At 38.5% G+C, this 20,677-nt stretch overlaps 1 protein-coding gene across 16 annotated transcripts in view; it reads right to left on the bottom strand.

The window, feature by feature from the left end:
- Positions 1 to 500: 500 nt before the first annotated feature.
- The window catches only part of LOC124112094 (tyrosine-protein phosphatase non-receptor type 4-like), a 142,968-nt gene continuing 122,791 nt past the window's right edge, over positions 501 to 20,677 (bottom strand). For 13 of the 16 annotated variants that reach the window (XM_046472044.2, XM_046472038.2, XM_046472049.2 and 10 more), the window contains 11 exons: positions 17,315 to 17,410; positions 14,613 to 14,756; positions 14,320 to 14,389; positions 12,517 to 12,674; positions 11,930 to 12,020; positions 11,533 to 11,600; positions 6,028 to 6,111; positions 4,992 to 5,332; positions 4,631 to 4,766; positions 4,450 to 4,495; positions 501 to 4,050 (listed from right to left, as the gene is read on the bottom strand). In XM_046472044.2, the coding sequence (XP_046328000.1) occupies positions 4,013 to 4,050; positions 4,450 to 4,495; positions 4,631 to 4,766; positions 4,992 to 5,332; positions 6,028 to 6,111; positions 11,533 to 11,600; positions 11,930 to 12,020; positions 12,517 to 12,674; positions 14,320 to 14,389; positions 14,613 to 14,756; positions 17,315 to 17,410 (1,272 nt within the window). In that variant the 3' untranslated portion in view covers positions 501 to 4,012. The remainder of the gene's footprint in view (positions 4,051 to 4,449; positions 4,496 to 4,630; positions 4,767 to 4,991; positions 5,333 to 6,027; positions 6,112 to 11,532; positions 11,601 to 11,929; positions 12,021 to 12,516; positions 12,675 to 14,319; positions 14,390 to 14,612; positions 14,757 to 17,314; positions 17,411 to 20,677) is intronic. The other 3 variants (XM_046472040.2, XM_046472053.2, XM_046472039.2) reach the window with 2 other exon arrangements.

The raw sequence follows: 20,677 nt of genomic DNA, 5'->3' as shown, positions 1-20,677 counted from the left end.
TACACTCAGCCTAAACTTTCTAACTGTATGGTCACCCTTACATGAAGAGAAAACTGGATAATAGTTTTTGATTGACATGATAGCTCGCCAAAGCTTGTCACACATAATACCTGGTATAACAAAAGGATGAACGGGAATTATAGAAACTATATCATGACATTTTCAGGAAGATGGCAAGTATGAAATGTAAGCAAAACAGTAGTTTCTTCTTTTACTCTTTCCTCTATGTGAATGTATTGCCACACTTGCTTTTAACAATCTTGGAAGCACAAGGTAGTATTCCCCATGTTTACAGGGGTACCTGTATTGACTAGCTGTGCTTTAGTAAACAAAATGAGTGTTTGAACAGACTACAAGTCTGGTATGAGGTTTGGCAATGATTATGGCGATTTAATAGAATCATTTAAAGATTACACAGTCAAATTAATGTTATCATAATCTTCCTGATCATTGGGGTGATTGTTCACTCCTCTTCCTCATTAAACACAGTACACACAGGGTAAATTGTAGGGAGTTTATTCTTTTCTTATTACAACATTTGTCAGCTTTCATTAAACAGTGAAATCATATCACTATCTCCATGCCGACCAGACAGTGTCAACCAATGATAAGACAAGGGAATGAGAGTTGTGTCAGAGGTCAGGCAAGCTGGAACAGTCAACCCACAGGCTGCTTTAATCATGAAATTAAGACTACCTTCCTTTCATATTGCATTCAAAAAGAGGAAATATCAGTAACTTATAGTTTTGACAAGTTACCGTAAAATAAAAAATGAAGTGAAACCTGGATAATTATTCTGTCATATTTCTAATCCAGCACTTTAATCCAGAGTCTCTCACAATATTACTAGAAACCATTGCAAACTTTCACAGTTTGAAAAGTAATAACAGAGTTATAACATATTTGTCTCCCCTCAACAAACCCTCAACAAAGTACTGATCAATATTTTCAGTCAATGCCACAAAGATAATAAAAAAAAGACAGGGAGATAACCCCAACTTCCCTACACCTCTGAGCACAATATCACAACTGTTGAGGCCATCTATACATGCAGTTAGTCACAAAAGTCATTTTGCAGTCATTGCACTTGAAAGTTAGTGTATCATGTGTGATCAAATATGATAGACATAAATCAGCCCATATATGTTTATGTAACAAACACTGCCTTGGAACAATCACCAGTTTGGCCAGAAATAAATTTTTTAACATGGACTAACCTGACAAATATAAGATTTGAATATTTTTGCCACCAATAAGAAACTGGGAATGTAAAAATCAACTAAAGTCAGTTCCAGCTTCCAATTTCTAATCAACAGATATGACTGTGACTGCCAAAACAATGAATGTAAAGTTTGAATAAGTTTGGTATGGATGGCACCATTGTTACAAGACATCCCCCTCCATCCCTTCCTTCCCTCCCTCCCTCCCTCCCTCCCTCCACGCATGCAGACAGCCAGCCAGCCAGCCGGCAGGTACACAATAAATTATCCAGTATTAACATGTTACACAGCTGCAGTAGAAACAAGCAACAGAGTCGCTGCTACACAAACTAGTTCAGCTTGACTTCAACAAATGCAATTGTCCATAAATACAAGATTCTGTTACTATTTTCTGTGGCTATATACAGTGCCAGACAGCGGGAATGTCAACAGGCAGACAGTCCAGCATACAGAAGCACACTGTAGCTTACTTCTTTAGTCATTTAATGGCCCAGCCAAGAGATCATGTCAAAATACCCACTATATTAGAAATAGATGTATCTGAATTTTGACATATTAATCAATATCTTTATGTTTCAGATCACCTACACCCATCCTGTCAATTTCTGATGTTTGTTGTTGAAAACATCAAAGAAAATTTGAAAATAGCTTACAAACTAGTATTCTCAGCCTTGATTTAACAGACTGTGCCCCAGGTAATATGACATACCAATCAAGTTTACTTTAGAAGTTCGACAATGTAGAGCATGAGTTGATAATTAGGATGTCCTAATGCACTGCGGTACAAACAATGAACTTCTTGGGTTGTCATACAGAATGTCCTTCATTAAGCATGGTGGTCTTTGGCCCAACTGTAATTGAGATTACTTTTGTAAAATTTTACATTTCTAATTTGCCCCCACATATTGAAACAAAGGGATAAATTTGCCTGAAAGTGTACAAAATATTTTTTATCCAAGATAAGAGCTGAATGTTGATCTTATGGCATGATCGTCGACTAGGCATGCCTGAAGCTAATTAAGCAAGGGACACACTGGTACACCCATAGCATAATAACAGGAGACTGTAAAATCGTCATCTTTGGTAGGATTTGAATGAATAGGAAAACAAATTAGCGTACTTGTAAGAACAGTACACATACAACATATTGTAGTTTTTCATCTCTAAATATTAATGTTAGTTTTTACAAGCCACTCCTATCCACAGACAGAATTGTAACCCTATGCTATGGGGGTACCAGTACTAGCAGAATAGGAACAAATGACATACATCGACACCAAGTGATTAAAACCAGGGTGGGAGACAGGATATGGCGCAAAGCCTGTCCCCGTCCTAGAAATCTATTGCTGAATATGGTAGAAAACACATTTCTCCTTACATCAAAATGTATAAATACTTCAAATTTAAAATATTCTCTCTTGACTCTATATACAATGACAGATAAACGTCCCAGTGATTCAGTCTGCACACCACCATTCATCCATCCACCTACAACAATACCCACACCTCTGCACATGGCAGCAAGCTGGGCACACATAAAAACACTTTCTCCATAGAAGTACACATTAATATGCTTGTAGACACTCCATCTCCACTAAGAATAACAATTCCACTCACTGAGGTTCAGTACTCGACATTCCACCATCCACATTCAGGGATATATGGGAGATGGCAAAAGGCTTCTTGTAAAGCAGGCCAAAATAAAACTGAAAGAGACTGAAGCTTACATTGTTAGCAGCATCCACTTGGGCACAGTAATTCAACTGAGATGCTCTGGTAGCAAGAGGCAATCATTCGAGCTGTTACACATCAACCAATACTTGTATGAATTACGTATGACAACAGCTATGTTGTGAAGGCAGTCAGGTTTGCAAATGTATCTGCAGGGTTTGTTACATGCTGCACTCAATGTTGGCGATTGTCGTGAAGCTAACTCCCTCCCCAAGCAGCAGGCATGTCACACTGGACAATGTATGGCAATGCTGCAATCTGTTTGCACAAAAATAGTCTGTGGTACTTATTGATGCCTCTGTGTCCACTGTTGAGGGGGATACATTGTCTGGGAGCCGCTTCTTGTCCTGTGTCCTGTACATTACCAACTTGGTCTGTGAACGTCGAAAGTCTGAATCTATACTAAGCAACATTCACCAGTAGTCTTTTGAGCAAGGCGCTGACTGACAGTACGGCAGGAATGATGAGGATGAACGACAGGAGTTGCCTCCCTTTGCTGAGCTCGCATTATGTGGTAATTCAGAAGTTTGTGGAGATATACTGCTTGACTCCTCATCTGGTTCCTGAAGCTGTGGTGCAGCATACGTGAGTGGTCTCCCTTTATTGTGGTAGAACAGTGATATGTTACAGGTACATCCTTGGCCTGTAAGCAGGTACATCTTATCTGCTACAACAAACATGTCTGCTATCGACAAGGGTAGACTCCTGATATGTAAGAATCACTCAGAAAACACCCCAAAGTAAAACAATACACTGGCCTTTTGGTGATTTTAGGTTACCTTTCATATAACAAGGCAATGGCATCTTTGAGCACTTTTTTGTTACAAAATCACCATTTTTATACAAAAATAATATCTTTCAGTTCACCCCTTTGGTGTCTGCTTCTCAACGACTTCTGTTGCAATCGAAAGTTTGGGCAGTGCAGTGACCACATGACAGTCACATCCAACACAGGACACTTCACAAGCTGATTTCTTCTCTCACTCTTAAACCTTCTCCTCCACATAACACACCAGCCAATAATAATTTCCAACTATCCACAGAAAGAGAGTATTCCAGCCTCACCTATGATAGTCCTCTGATGGTTTTACCAGGCCTTCTGAAACAATGATAAGGTACAGGGAGAAAGATTAAAGCCAGAGTTGCATGCACACAAGCATCTCAAAGTAAAATATCTTTTTAAATCTTCTACCCCAAAATCATTTTTTAAGCTCTAACACGGTATATTAAAATGGTTAATTTACATTTGGAACAAAAAGGTTAGTTCTAAAGCCATTGCAATTTTTGAAAAGTTGCCAATCAGACACCAGTTCAAAGGCCATGCATTTTAGTCACTGACATGACATGCACAATTTGAACTTGATCTAATTTCTTCAAAGTGATGTTGAATTTATTGTCATGCAATCATAGGCTGTTAACCCTACACAGAAGCAGTCATGTCAGGTCACAGTGTGCATGCAGTTAGGTGGAAATGCAGTCCATGTGCAGTGCTACTCACCATTATATACTCGGAGGATTGCTTCACAGACAAACTTGTATTGACTCTGAAATGATGAATTAAAACTACACTTCAGATAAAGCATTTTTCACACTGGACTCACTGTTACATTTACCTATATGAGAAAGTAATTCTTATTTCATCAGCAAAGGAAGCAAGATGTTGATGACAAGGGACTTACAGATGTTTGAATCAACATTGCCCTCTGGTCTCTCATCTCTTTCACAACAATTAGAGGGTAGACAGGCTGGCGGGCCTCCACCCGACACATCGCAGTCTCCATCGTGATCAGCACACCCGTCCGGCCAATACCAGCACTGAAACATACAGGGTTGTAGAGTAAGCAGAATGAGGACAAATAATCAGTTGTCATTTCTAGGAAGAGTATTGTGTATGAAATATTGCTATCCAGTGACTACTCCCTTCTGTTGACCAACCCTATATTCCTGTGTGTGCACTACTGCAGCTGACTGTGTCACTGATGCTGGTGAGTGTACAGAAGTGTCACGAAGTCTGTCCTGACTACAGCAAGCTGGACTCACCTGCAGTGCACTATCGTCGGCTCTACCATGCCAGATCTATTCTGTCGCACTTTCATGACGAATTCAAGGAAATCACTTGGGTCATCTGGAACCCCATGGTCCGGCCATGCTATATACTGCATGTGTCGAATATGTCTCTCTTCACTGGTTTCTACATGTGTTAGGTTAAACTCGCGGAATGCAAATGAAGGAGTCTCCTCTTCCTTGACACATGTGATCTGTAATGCCCCAAAGTCCTCCGTCTCATACAGCTCTGGCCAATACTGATGACATTTGACCCGTCCTCGCTCCACCTTCGTGGTCAGCATCACAACCAGCGAGGAGTGCTGCTCCCACACCATCTGTAGAAAGGAAAAAACATGCATAAGAATGTGAGGATCCAGAGGAAGGATGCATGGCTGGCAAATGTAACATTTCACATTGCAAATAAATGAGAGCTATATTGGAAAATGAATATATCATTGGAAAACTAGCTTTTCTATTACTATGTGCCTTTTGCATGTTCAGGTGACACTTCCTTGCAATGGTTTCAGTACAAGATCTTGCACCACTTTTTACACTAATGAAGATGGGACTAACAGATGAAAACACATGTAGCTGTTGTTCAAAGGAAGCAGAAACAGCTTCCCATATATTTTCTGATTGCAGGAAGGTACTTCCCCCTGGAGGGAACTCGAGAATTGGATTCAAACAAAAATCCATATTAGAATAGAGCTATCAAAACAAAACATTTTGCATGGATTTCTGCACAGAAATAATGATCATGTAAATGTAATAATCATTCTTTTTAAACAGATCATTTTTAAATATAGAATCACAAACTCTTCACAGAGTCTTCCAGGGGAATCTATATTGGTATGACTGTATTACCAAATGTAGTTTTATAGATTCTGGTCTTCTTCACATTCATCATATTTCCCTCTTGAGCCACAGGAACTCTACTTCATGTTCCAGCAGAAAGGATGTTTCTCAGTTACACTTGCTCCTCCCCCTGTTTATTAATTGACCAGAGCCAGAGTAGGAGAGAGTGACTCACCTGCCAGAAGTCAGTGCAGGTGTTCGGGAGAGGCCCCTGAGCTGCGATGTACCGGTTGACAATCCCAGAACCTGGAATCTCCATCTACAAAACAAGCAATAGCATCTACTCCAGCAGCCATAGGTATCAAACAGTTTGACTTTAGTGGTAGTTATTGTATCAACAAATATTTCTTGGCTTTAGCCTTATTGATGACAAATATAAGACATGTTTAGAAGTATTGGACTTGAGTGAAGCAGATATGGGCTATACAAAACATTATGGATAACAACTTCTTTCTTACACTGTAATAGCAATGTTTCACTGTAGATCCTTATACCATTGTTGTTATAACAATATAATTAAGAACTTGTTATCCATAATTTTTGGGTCTACTTTGTCTTCCGTCAACTTCTAAGAAATGCCTATCAAGTGAGGTACCATGCCACAGTTTAACATGAATACCCCACTCACACACAGAATACTGACTGAGTAGATCAGTCAGTTAACCTTTAGCCTGCTAAATAATTTTCACACTTCTTACCCCTGCCTGCTGGATTAATTTTAGCATTAGGCGCTCTAGAGAGGGTGGGTGATTTCAAACTGTCGGTGCCTCATTAAACAAGGGCCAATTGAAGAAATATTTTGCACATTTATTCCTGACAGAAAACTACACAATACTGTATAAAAATATCCTAGTGTGTTTTCAATCATAGCAAGGTTAAGACCAAAGTGAACACAAAATTTGTAAATTTTCTTGAACTTACCTGAATTGCGTTATTGAAGGTGGTTTGCATTTCATGCTAGGAACCTTTTAATATCGTAACATTTGTGCAAACTGATTTCAATAATCATATCTCTGATTTCTTAATTTTAATTGAGTAAAAATTCAGGTTTTATAATCGGCATATATCAGCGCGATGGTAAATTATGAACCATTTAAGTGAATTTATTATCTAAACGATAAACAGAAAAATAACTTAATTTTCGAGGTCATCATGTCGGTTGCAGAAATACGAATATTCGGGTTAATCTGACGTGTCATGTTATAAATTTTGCAGGAAACAATTAATGACTTATAAATATTCACTAATCCTAATTTTAAGCGTTTTGGTTGAATATTTATGATATACAAAAATAAACAACCCGTGTCATGATGCTAGCAGACGTCCTAAAATCAAACATGGCTCGCTTCGCCCGACCTCCGCATAACTTATTGCTATTTTAATAACAACAAAGTTTACATTGCCTTTATAAATATAACTTGGCGAAAGTTGAGGATCTTCTCAATCGAAGAAGGTTTTATTCGTCATATTCCGATAAATATGACGAGAGAAAAACGAAAATAAAGATCGTGAATTCTGACAGCACTATTCCAATATTGCAAAGGTCACCGGATGTGATGTCACAGACAGGGGTTGTCTGCTGATAATCTTTCGAAACAAAACAATTACAGTAAATTTTGAAATAGTTCGCCTATCACATATGCAAAACCATAAGTCGATACACAGTATCAGTAATCACCACTAACATGAAATAAAAATGTGACTTTGACGATATAATTCGCGTATTAGTTAATCCATTTGACCTTGCATGCTCCCGTGACCCGGAAACGGTAGACGATAAATCAACATGCCACATGCAAGTTTCTCGGTATCTTTTATTTGAACTTATGTTGATATTTAAGAATCACAATTCAATGTTACGGTGAATATAAATGGGACATGATTCATATTTCTGCGATGTACACGCTGATAAGTTTCACTACAACAAGTGTATCCCACGTAATACGTCTATGGATATCGTCGTTCAGCAAGATCACCCTCAACAACAATTGCGCGAAAATGGGCTTGACAAAACGTGTTTCAAAATAACATCCCCGCGTTGCTGAATATGATAGGGTATATATAAACAATAAAATGCTACTTAAATATTTTTGGTGTTAGTTCCACATTACATTTAGGATAGTTTTCCTTTCGGGAATACATTCATAGATTCTAGCATGTTCTAAATTCTAGCATGATTTTAGAACAGTTTCACGAAGGATTTCTAAATTTATTCCAAAAATATGAAGACCACCATGATTGCGTATTGATGATAGATTTGTAATTGTTTAATTATTTACAGCTGTTTACAGGTTTTAAAATTTTAAGTTATATTTAATAGTTATTTTTCCCACAATGATGGTGTGTGGGGACAGTAAATATTAGTCTTTGCATCAGCACAGTGTAACTGATCAAACTTCAATTATTATCTTTAGTTTAAACATATTTATTCAACAATTATTATCTTGCACTCTGAAAATCAACTATGTGAATAAGTAACTCTCTGATGTCATCATTTTAATTTTAGTATTCCATGAATAATGAATAAATCAGATCCTTAACATATACATACTAAACTTATATGGACATTAATCTTGTGCATTATGTGGTTTGTTTCCAAATAAAACAATTCTGAAATATAATTTAATAGGAATTAATTTAATTTAATTACAGTAACAGTACTTGTAACAGTACATGACATTTTTATTATTTTTTAATCACAAGAACCATGGTGGCACATGAGCTGGTAAGTTTGCCATATGTTTCTTAGAAAATGATATCTCAGTCTTCTGGTGGGAATGAAAAGAAACATGCCTGTGTACATGTTTATACCCTTGCCAGATGTATTTTTTCCAGTCAGCCAATCCATTACTTTTGTTCACCTTATGTGGTCTATTTTATACATACAGGTACTGCTTCCAACCTGTTTTTCCTTTGTATGCAATCACAGTATCACAACTTCCTCAGCTGGTGTGTATAAAAGTTCCCCTGTCATCATGAAAAAAGAATTATAAAGGAAAGTCATATTTTCATTCAAAAACATATCTGTCTTTCCTTGAATACTCTTTGTCTAAGTGCCAGAAATGTCAGTGTCAAAAAAAATTTAAAAAGATGTTCATAAGGACTTTTCTTAGATAGACCTAGATCTAAGTCAAACCATGTGACAAGTTACGTAGAATTATAACCTTATAAGCCCTCATTTCTGAGGTGTCCATATTTTTCACATTTTTAGGACAAAACGTGATCCGTGTAGATCTGCCTGTTTTGTTATGTAAAACAAATTCTTGTCTTAAAAAATGAGAAAAGGAATCATTCAGACGAATTTTTTTTATCCCATTGATTCACAAAAATCAGTTGAAATGTACAGTGGTGACTTTTGTACCCAAAACTTCTAGTAATTTGTTACCCAAATGGGTATGTGATTTTGTAGATCTACCTAGAATTATTTCAAAGATATACATTAATTTGGTGTCTTAAACTTAACATAATATCACTTTCCTATCAAAACAATACATTCTAACTTAGGTTTCACCAACTTAACTGGCCTCTTCTTCAGTGACAAGACGTCAATTTTCTCTCAAAACTAAACAATCAATTTCAAGGATCACAGTCATAATCATATTTGGAACTTGATGAAATATTTTATTATGTGTTCTGTTCATCTACATGAAAACATAAATATAATTATAGATCTATTGTCTTATTTTCTTAGGTACAAATTCACAAAGTATTTTGGGTACAATTTAATTTGTTTTTAGTACAAAATCCCATATATAGGAGCCAAGAATCTATATATATTTACACTACCTCGTCGTGTACCAAAATTTTATCGGTTCAGAGGACGGGAGGTTCTCAGAAAGTTTTCAACAACATCTTTAATATTTTAAATTGTTCTTTTTGTAATGTTAGACCAATAACAATATTATGTTGTTATTATTATGGCATATCAATACGTTATATCGCTCTCCGTTGCGTTCCTTTCAGAAAATATTCTAAACTTAAAATCATCGAGCGTGAAATCCATTACGGTTTCGGATGAAGACTTACACATTTGATGGCGACAAGCACGAAGAAATATGAAACAAATAGGAGTGAAGACTGCTCTCCAGATCAATAAATAGTAAATAGTTGACGAAAAATAGTAAATTATGTATTTTCTTTTGAATTTGAATCTATTTCGGAATTTCTTTATGATAGCTTACCAACTTTTGCATATTTTGCTTCCATGTGTCACATGCGGTACGTGCTTCCGGTTTCAGAAATGATAGCTATAAAATTGCAAGTATTTTGATTATTTCTCGTAAACTGCATTATTTTGCTATAGAATGGTTTACCTAGAATGTACCGTATTCGACGTAATAAGCGCCCAGGGCGCTCTCAAAATTAGAATATTATTTTGGTGAAAAAAAGTTGAGTTGAAAGATAAATTTCGTGGTTTATGCTGACAGCCTGACATGTTTATGTACGACAGATATATTTTCCCCGAATTTAATTGCCCATAATTAAGTGTGCATATAACACACGAGTGCGTATTATACGCGAATAAATAAGTCTTGTGTACATTAATCAATCGGAAGGGGTGCTAATTGGGATTGTTCACTAGCCAATATCTTAGCAAATATCGCCGTGGGCGTTTATTAGAGCGGGGCGCTTATTACGTCGAATACGGTATATCAGTTCAGATTTTGCGTATCATCCAATATTTGTCATTTTTCGCAGTGTTTGTTGACGTTGTTCAACTCAACAAATCACAAGTTAGGCCACGCCCAAACGTATCACTGACGTTTGTCGGCTTGTCAATGTGTCAGAAAGTTATCAAACGAAATCATTTGCAAACTCTTTAAAAATGAAATTCTTTTTACAAAGATTTATACATAGGTGTCAATAATTCTAGAAAATTAAGTTAGATGTAACAAAATGATTGTAATCGTCTAACGGGATAACTATGCATGTGGAGTTGTTTGTTTACCGCCGTTGCCATGATCGTACAAGTTCCATCCAATCGATGATGTTACGATTCAGATTGTTTTTGTTTACAATTAGTTACACCGAAAGTTGCTAATGTTTTTAAATAAAGGAACATGAGTGTTTCCCTTTCGTCAGCAAACAAAAATTTATGATCGAAAAGGAAAAACGATGAAATTATAAAGAAAATATCGGACTGCATGCTGCTCAACGTGAAGTGCCAAAAGTCAACAATGGCCGTTTCTGGTAGTTGTTTGCAGATTAGTTTGGCCGAAACTTTTTTAAATCGCGATATTTTCTTTTTGAGGTAAATAAATGACTGAACGTTTTGATATTGAGCAAGCTGAGCATTTATGCATGTCATACGTAATTTAAATGTTACGCAAAGCCTTCTTTGTAAATAGATATGGCGAGTTTTATTTTGGGGTGTCGTTATGCTATTCGCCTGTCGAATGGGTTCGACATTAGATGCACGGGAAGTGACACCTCTGTCGAATGGGTTCGACGTTAGCGTGCAGAGCTTTAAGCCCCTTAATGTCAAGCGCCTTGCAGGGTAACAACAAGTACCATATTTTAACGTCTTTTAGTTTGACACGGCCAGGGATCGAACCACCAACCTTTTGCTTTCTGGGCAGACTCTCTCTGCACAAGACTAGGGAGGTAGTCTAGAATCAAATAGAAACACAAAGACAAAAAAACCTATAACAATGTAAAAGGATGTCTTGTCATAACTCACATTGACATAGTTAGCATTTATATAGTCCCCTGATGATCCTGTTTTCAACACAACTCTCGTCTTGTCATCTGAAAAGAAAGACAACCAGTTAATTTCAAAAGAAAATAAACTCCCTTCTCATCATGATATACATAGTAGTGTATATATATGTATGTATGTATGTATGTATGTATGTATGTATGTATGTATGTATGTATGTATGTATGTATGTATGTATGGTATGTATGTATGTATGTATGTATGTATGTATGTATGTATGTATGTATGTATGTATGTATGTATGTATGTATGTATGTATGTATGTATGTATGTATGTATGTATGTATGTATGTATGTATTATCCACTTCTTGATTATCAGTTTGGATGGAGTCAGTCTCCAGGATGGAAGCTACTCACATGGTGAAATGTCCCTGTATCTGTTCTTTGGGATGTTACTTTCATTCCGAGCAGCATTCATGGTCATATTAGGTTTTTTTCTGTACAATTGCTGAAATTCAGATACATCCAACAATAGTTATCACTGTCAATAATTCAAAGAATTCTACATCTATTACATTAATGCCTAATTCCAATAACTTACACTGTCATGACACTAAAACAATCTTTGCATTTTTCACAACTATTCCAAGTAATAGTATCTTGCCTCCCTTGCCTTTTATGCATGTACAAGACTGCTATCTTGAGCGCTGGTTCAGAGTTTAATACATCCCATCGCTACATGAACCAGCACTTATCATTGTGAGCGTCCTCAATATTTGCTTATCCATTTTTCTTAAATATCTCCATTAGTTTTGGGTTTTAAAGCTTTCTTCCAATCAGAGGCTATAGATCATCTTCACAGTAGTAGAAACAAAGATTGTCTCAATATTTTGAATTAATACAAAATTAATAACACAATAACACTGAAAGCTTGAAATTGCTTTCATTTGGGTGAAGTTAGTGACAAGAGCAGAATATATATTGTCCTGCAGGAGGTGTAGTACCTCAAACTGTGCAAGTGCAGCCCCACTCTCCAGGCTCTCCTGTAGCAGCATGAGTGAGGACTCAAGCGTGTTGGCGCTGGAGGAGGAGCTGGCTATCTGGTGGGTCTCAGGGATGTAGGTGAAGTCCGGTTCCTCCGACTGATCCTCCCCCACATACACTGCAACAAACAAACAATGCATGGGGCTGCCTTTCTCTTCCACTTTGTATTTTGAAGCCACAAATCAAATATACACACATGAACATTGCTACTTGACTTGGAAAGTGCAAGATCAGATATATATTTGCTGGGAATGACATCTCTTTTCATACAACTAAGGTAACATATATACAAAAAACATCTTAGACACATTTTCCCATATGTTTACCTTCACACCAAACACATTCACTTATTGACTTTTATTGCCACTGATGACTATGCGCGGCCATTCGGTAAAAAAATACAAAGTTTAAAAAAAGGACAAAAGAACACAATTAAGGTCAAATATTACGAATAAAGAACTAAATGTCACTACTAAAGGATCAAAATACAATATTAATAGTCAAATGTTACGAAAGGACGTCAGTGAGCACGAAAGGACGTTGACAATAAAGAACGTCAGTGAGCACGAAAGGACGTTGACAATAAAGAACCCCAGGTGGCGCTGCAATTTGTAAAACATTCTGAGTTTAAACGGCTTGTTCCGCCGTGTATATAATAACTACATGCCAAGGTGCACAATGTATTACGTCATTCCTCGTGCACTCACCGTCTGACGTCACACATATATATACATGTATTTATAATGTATAATGTACACATTGTGTATAAACATGTTGCGTTAAGCTTTGTCACCGCTAAACAGCCTTTTCATAAATACAGTATACTGTGTAATCCAACATCTGCCTAACATTAGTACATGTATTTTGTATACAACCTTCAAAAAACACTCACTTAACGCTAAACTAGGATTCATCTACAGTGATCCAATAACTGTTATGCTTGGTGCAACACGAAGGTGCTATGATGCCGAGTTTTGTTTCAGATGCACATTTTCATCTGCAAAGTGAACGTTGTGCGAGAGATTGTTTTATTTAACAGCTTTTCGGAAACTGTGTGCGAACAAAATGCTGCCTAATATCTTAACAACCAATATATATACCAAATGGATTTGTATGCATATGTATAACTTACACATTCGTTAGGAAAAATAGCTCGCCATAAATAAATCGAGTTTCATCTATGACGCCAGCGTTCGTTTTCAAACCATATTTATTTCGCTTGTTTACATCCACATTTATATTTGTGACACAACGTTCACTTTTCAGATGAAAATGTGCGTCTGAAACAAAACTCGGCATCATAGCACCCTCGTGTTGCACCAAGCATAACAGTTATTGGATCATTGGAAAACGTTCTTTCGTACACATTGTTCTTTCTTTTCTTATGACGTCTTTTCGTAACATTTGACTATTAATATTGTATTTTGACCTTTAGTAGTAACATTTAGTTCTTTATTCGTAATATTTGACCTTAATTGCGAAATTTTGTCCTTTTTTTAAACTTTGTATTTTTTGACCGAATGGCCGCCCATAGATGAGATCACAGTTATATTACACACTGATAATCTCAGAATCTCACAACATCTTTTAAGCAAATATTTGTGGATTTTCTTTAATATAAGATATTTTGTTAACATTGAAACTCTGATCATGCACCTTAAGTATGTGATCATAGGAATGTATTGTCATATTGTGAGATAGTGAACTATTCTTGATTATGTATACATTATTTCTGCTTGGTCTGGTGACAGCCACCCACGTACCATTTGGTCTGACAACCAGCACCAGCTCCCCAGAGTGAGTCTCTCGAGAAGCTTTGATGAACATCACCACCTGAAACAGAAACCAGTGTGTCAAATGCCATCAACAGTCTAACAGAAACATGCCAACATCAAATGTAGATTATCTCCCCTTGACTAAAACCTCAGCTAGTCAGCGTAAGGAAATGATCTACTCAAACACTGAATCAACCTTTTCGCCCAGACAGGAGAGAGCATGCTTCTCCATCTCTCATGGCAACCTCCTCACTACAGAAAGGGAAGACTTGGTAGCTCACCTGTTCATGTGTATGTTGTGAGACATCTCTGCCATTGATGAAGAGGACCTGGTCTCCCTCATTGAGCCTGGGTATGGCGAGATCTGCTGGCGTGCCTGGAGCAACCCGAGACACAATGATGGGCATGCCCTGGTCAGCTCCTCCCTGCAACATCAGCACTTGGGGTAAGACAAGGAAGGCATGCTACACAAATACTGGGGTCATATACTACAGTGACTGGGGCAACCTGAAACACAATGACGGGCATGCCCTGGTCAGCTCCTCCCTGCAACATCAGCACTTGGGGTAAGACAAGGAAGGTTTGCTACACAGATACTGGGGTCATATACTACAGTGACTGGGGCAACCTGAAACACAATGATGGGCATGCCCTGGTCAGCTCCTCCCTGCAACATCAGCACTTGGGGTAAGACAAGGAAGGTATGCTACACAGATACTGGGGTCATATACTACAGTGACTGGGGCAACCTGAGACACAATGATGGGCATGCCCTGGTCAGCTCCTCCCTGCAACATCAGCACTTGGGGTAAGACAAGGAAGGTATGCTACACAGATACTGGGGTCATATACTACAGTGACTGGGGCAACCTGAGACACAATGACGGGCATGCCCTGGTCAGCTCCTCCCTGCAACATCAGCACTTGGGGTAAGACAAGGAATGTATGCTACACAGGTACTAGGGTCATATACTACAGTGACTGGGGCAACCTGAGACACAATGACAGGCATGCCCTGGTCAGCTCCTCCCTGCAACATCAGCACTTGGGGTAAGACAAGGAAGGTATGCTACACAGATACTGGGGTCATATACTACAGTGACTGGGGCAACCTGAGACACAATGATGGGCATGCCCTGGTCAGCTCCTCCCTGCAACATCAGCACTTGGGGTAAGACAAGGAAGGTATGCTACACAGATACTGGGGTCATATACTACAGTGACTGGGGCAACCTGAGACAATGACAGGCATGCCCTGGTCAGCTCCTCCCTGCAACATCAGCACTTGGGGTAAGACAAGGAAGGTATGCTACACAGATACTGGGGTCATATACTACAGTGACTGGGGCAACCTGAAACACAATGATGGGCATGCCCTGGTCAGCTCCTCCCTGCAACATCAGCACTTGGGGTAAGACAAGGAAGGCATGCTACACAGATACTGGGGTCATATACTACAGTGACTGGGGCAACCTGAGACACAATGATGGGCATGCCCTGGTCAGCTCCTCCCTGCAACATCAGCACTTGGGGTAAGACAAGGAAGGTATGCTACACAGATACTGGGGTCATATACTACAGTGACTGGGGCAACCTGAGACACAATGATGGGCATGCCCTGGTCAGCTCCTCCCTGCAACATCAGCACTTGGGGTAAGACAAGGAAGGTTTGCTACACAGATACTGGGGTCATATACTACAGTGACTGGGGCAACCTGAGACACAATGATGGGCATGCCCTGGTCAGCTCCTCCCTGCAACATCAGCACTTGGGGTAAGACAAGGAAGGCATGCTACACAGATACTGGGGTCATATACTACAGTGACTGGGGCAACCTGAGACACAATGATGGGCATGCCCTGGTCAGCTCCTCCCTGCAACATCAGCACTTGGGGTAAGACAAGGAAGGTATGCTACACAGATACTGGGGTCATATACTACAGTGACTGGGGCAACCTGAGACACAATGATGGGCATGCCCTGGTCAGCTCCTCCTTGCAACATATGTACTAAGGAGGAAAGTGAGTGGTTGAATCAGTTTGGGTGTTGACGCCACTTTGAACAGTATTTCAATTTAATCATGGTGTGTCAGGTCTTAAAAGTGAAGCAGATCTGATCCTGACATTTCTCACTGTTTATTAAGCCCCATAAGAATGGGTACTGTTCACTCATGGAAAGACCAGACAGGCCTGCTACATACATGGAACATATACTACTGGGGCCACTTGAAGACATACCTTACAGATCCAGAAGAAATGCTTACTCAAGAAAACATCAGACTGCACTAAAGTTTATATAGAGTCAACTCTTATTATTTCATATGTATTTATTTCTGCTGTAAATGTTTAGTTTCATCTTCCTGTGGCATGAGAGTTAACAGACTGTAAAAGTCCAGTTTCCATCATTGATAATCTAGGCTGGAATTTCTGGTCTTGATCATAGCGCCACCAGTGGCTATTATGAGTTATGTCCTTCCATGTCCCTCCTATTGACCAATCAGATTCCACCTCTCATATCACTTGCATTTACTTCAAACAAATGGCGGTGCCTTCTCAAGATGATCTGATCAATAATCAAAATCTATATTGTGATAAAACAGGTCTTACTTCACGAAGTGCATCAAGTCAAGGGAGCACCTTGATTGAAAACATGAAAAGATTTTGATACTATCTGTAAAGGCCATGTTGGCGGTACACATGTTTTGCAAATCCTGCTATCGATCAAAATTTGCACGGCAGTTTACGAACCAATGGTGATTTCGTTACATGAGTTTGATTTGACTATGCAGACTCCTTAGTCCAGCCAAATTGTACCTCCATAATTCCAGCCTAGTTTGTCTGGACTTTTATAGTTAGTTAACTCCCTTGCCTTGGGAAGATGGTTTAGTTTTAACAAAAATTAAACTTAAACAAATTAAGGTCTGATTTAATCAGATTCAAGAAAGACATCATTAATACTTTGTGCTTTGCATGTGGTACGTACACTGACCTTGACATTAAAGCCGAACCTGCCCAAGTCGTCGGGTGTCATCCTGATGGTGACCAGGCCATGTCCATCAGCATAACCATTCCCGTTAGACTGAAACAAAAAAGAAAGCAATCAACAAATTGCAGATATGATATTATTTTCTTTACTTGAAGCTGTCAATCACTTTCTGCCCAACTAAATGTATAGTTCAACGATATGCGGCCTCGTCTCCTTCATCACAAATCAAACCCTGCATTATGATTTGACTTTCAAGCAATCATTTGATGAGATCCACAGGGAATGTTGCTTGCATCTGTACTTGTATGCACTCTACAGGTAATGGATTTCTAGAAAACTGTAATGAACTAACACCCTACTTCTAAATGTAAAACCAGACTATCTAATTCCACAGGTGTTAGTGAAGAGCAAAGGCAGCCTCTCTTTACAGCTGGCCATTCCAGCTGTTAGACGGAGTCGTCTCAGTGTACAGGTGGTTGCTGCTGCTCTAGGGAGCTAGATCAAGTGTCCCAACAAGAGCCCTACAATACCTGCACCTATCCAGTGATCCATATCTCACCTGAATGCCTCACTCCCTCACATAATTGGACAAAATTACCTGTAAACGCTACTAGGCCACATGTGTTACGGCTACAAAGTGGCAATCAATGATTGTCAAGCCATAACAATGAAATCAGATGTAAGCTGGTCCTACACAGCATAAAACAAAGAGTGGCCAGTATCAAAAGGTGTGACTTGTCCTGATCTGAACACTGATTTAGCTCTTAACACAAGGCAAAAATGGTCTTCCCTTCAACTGAACCTGTTAACCTGTGTGAAGGTCTGTCCCTGTTCATATTTAGGAGTCACATAACCTGTATTGAAATAACAATAAAGATGACTACAGATTAAATTGGTAGGGGAAAATATACTATTGGTACTTTGCAAAAATAAATAGTGTCATAGCACTGTAGCTCACCTGCATATTAGTCTACAGTCATTTCCTAAAGTTGCTGTCAGTATTGATATTATAATGTTCAAACAGATGTGTGGAATCCCACTACAAACAAAACCAAGAATCATCTGGGGCAGACAAATCCCACCAGCACCCACAAATATGAAAGAACAAATCATTTGATTGTTACAGCAAGACCTACAAAAGTGATTTGTCCAGCTTTTTCTATATGGGTACTGTGGTGGCCATATTGAAAATCGGATTGGTTGAACAATCAGATCGATCAAAGAACATGGTCAAAGTGCAAAAGTAAAAAAACCCCACCAAAACTTATTTATATCATGAAAAAACAGAATAAGTGTTCTCAGCCCCACTACAAACTACTCAAATTCCAAATTTCATTACATTTGGAAAACAATTTGATGCCATGGCAACCACATCGAAAATCTGATTCAATTTAAACCTCTTGAACAAATTTGGGTGTCATCATTGTTGAGAACAAGTACGGCATGTGAAATTTCATCTTCACTGATTCAGTGGTTTCTGAGGGGATGCTGACAATGAATGATGGAGGAACAGGCTATGACAAAAGCTCACTTCAGTCAGGTGAGCTAAACATTTCATTCACAAAACAATGAAATAACAGCTTTAAGCTCTGATAATAAAGGTTAGCTATCAGAGTGAGTGAGTGAGTATGGTTTTACGCTGCTTTTAGCAATATTCCAGCAATATCACAGCAGGGGACACCAGAAATGGGCTTCACACACTGTACCCATTTCGGGAATCGAACCTGGGTCTTCGGCGTAACGAGCGAACGCTTTAAGCACTAGGCTACCTGACTGCCTGGAAACTATTAGAGATTAAATACATGAACAACATGTACATTGTTTATCAATGTGTAAGTCAAGACGGCAGGAGAAAGTAATGTGCCTGTCTTCCAGTGTTCATAAATCAGGCCAGAAAACCTCCAGTGCCTGCGGAGTCTTGAGTCGGTGAAGGTGGCACAGCAGAACAATCCCAAGCCTTTCACTCTCATCTTTTCAACAGTTTATGACTGATTTTAAAAATGACACACATAATTTACAGCAAACAGAAATACATGTACTTTATCTATCCCAAAACTTGATTTGCTGATATATGGCCCTTCAAGCAGTTTCCTGTTCCTTCTCATACTATGCTGTAACCAGGCACTGATTGGTTGACTCCTGTTCCAACTGAATATCTGCTTAAATGAGACTGGTCACAGCATTCTTCTCCTTCTACAACACAGGCTCACACCTTCTACACCAGAATGAGAAACACTCTAGTGGATTAAATAGACTTTGTTTCCTCAAATCAACACCAACTACACACTGATTAATGTCCCCAAGGTGAGATGTTGTATGACCAGGTGTCATTGGCAGATCATTCATCTCCCCTAGAAACTGATGCCTCAGAATGTATCAATACCTAAACCTCATCAGTCTCAACATTTCAGCAACATAACCATACATCCAATTTTATTCAGTAAACATTTATAGAAAAATGTTTTGTTCATATATATATCTTTTTAACGAATTCAATAATTTAATGAAAATCCTATCTTATGACAATGGGGCCGAAATACTTATTGCTTGCCAACTGCCAATGACATTCAACAGTTGAATGTTATTATTTGGGCGGGATTATCTGCATGTAAGTGACTAATGTCATCTGTTGAGATAAACTACTGTATGTGTTCTGCCCAACTCCAACTACCTTCTTCCATTTCTGAGTTTACCACTGCTCAGAATACATATCTGCTAATAACTTAACATCAGCCACCATTAATCTCTCCTTTCCATGACAATGTCTTATTACTGATTACCGCCATTCTTGCATGCTGTAAAGCCTCCTCCAAACATAACCACCTTCCTTTGGGTAAGTGCATCTAAATTAAGAAACTATTCAGCTTATTTGCTTCATTATGGAATTCTGTTGGTTTTACTCCCTGGCTTCACACAATAGGCAAATGCTGAAATTGCAGTAATACCACAATTGAAACAGGTTGGTTTTTCACAGGAATGTTGAACCTATTGTGAAATCGCCATCCCATCCTTAACACTTGGCCAGCCAAACATTCAAATATTTGTAATGGGGTCCTCAGACAATTTGTAGTTGAAGAATGGGGCAGAATTGACATGGCATGTTGAACCTGTGTTTTGTCTACAGCCCGACCTGTGCTTGTAACGGCAAGCAGTGGAGGAGAGGGGCACATCACACAACAAGTACCCGTTTCATTGTGAAGTAACAGGACCCTATATCTATTTCATGACAAAATGTCACACATGTCATATGTAAAAAAAAATAAAATAAAATAAAACAGTAATTTTACACATGTTTTTTCTATCCCAGTTTACTTGGTACAAAGGTTAGTTATTTTCACCACAGTGCAGCCTTACAAATAC

The sequence above is a fragment of the Haliotis rufescens genome, unplaced genomic scaffold (genome assembly GCF_023055435.1).
Source record: "Haliotis rufescens isolate VD_foot unplaced genomic scaffold, xgHalRufe1.0.p SCAF_10, whole genome shotgun sequence".
Classification (NCBI taxonomy): Eukaryota; Metazoa; Mollusca; class Gastropoda; order Lepetellida; family Haliotidae; genus Haliotis; species Haliotis rufescens.
This window is presented reverse-complemented; position numbering and strand designations above follow the sequence as displayed.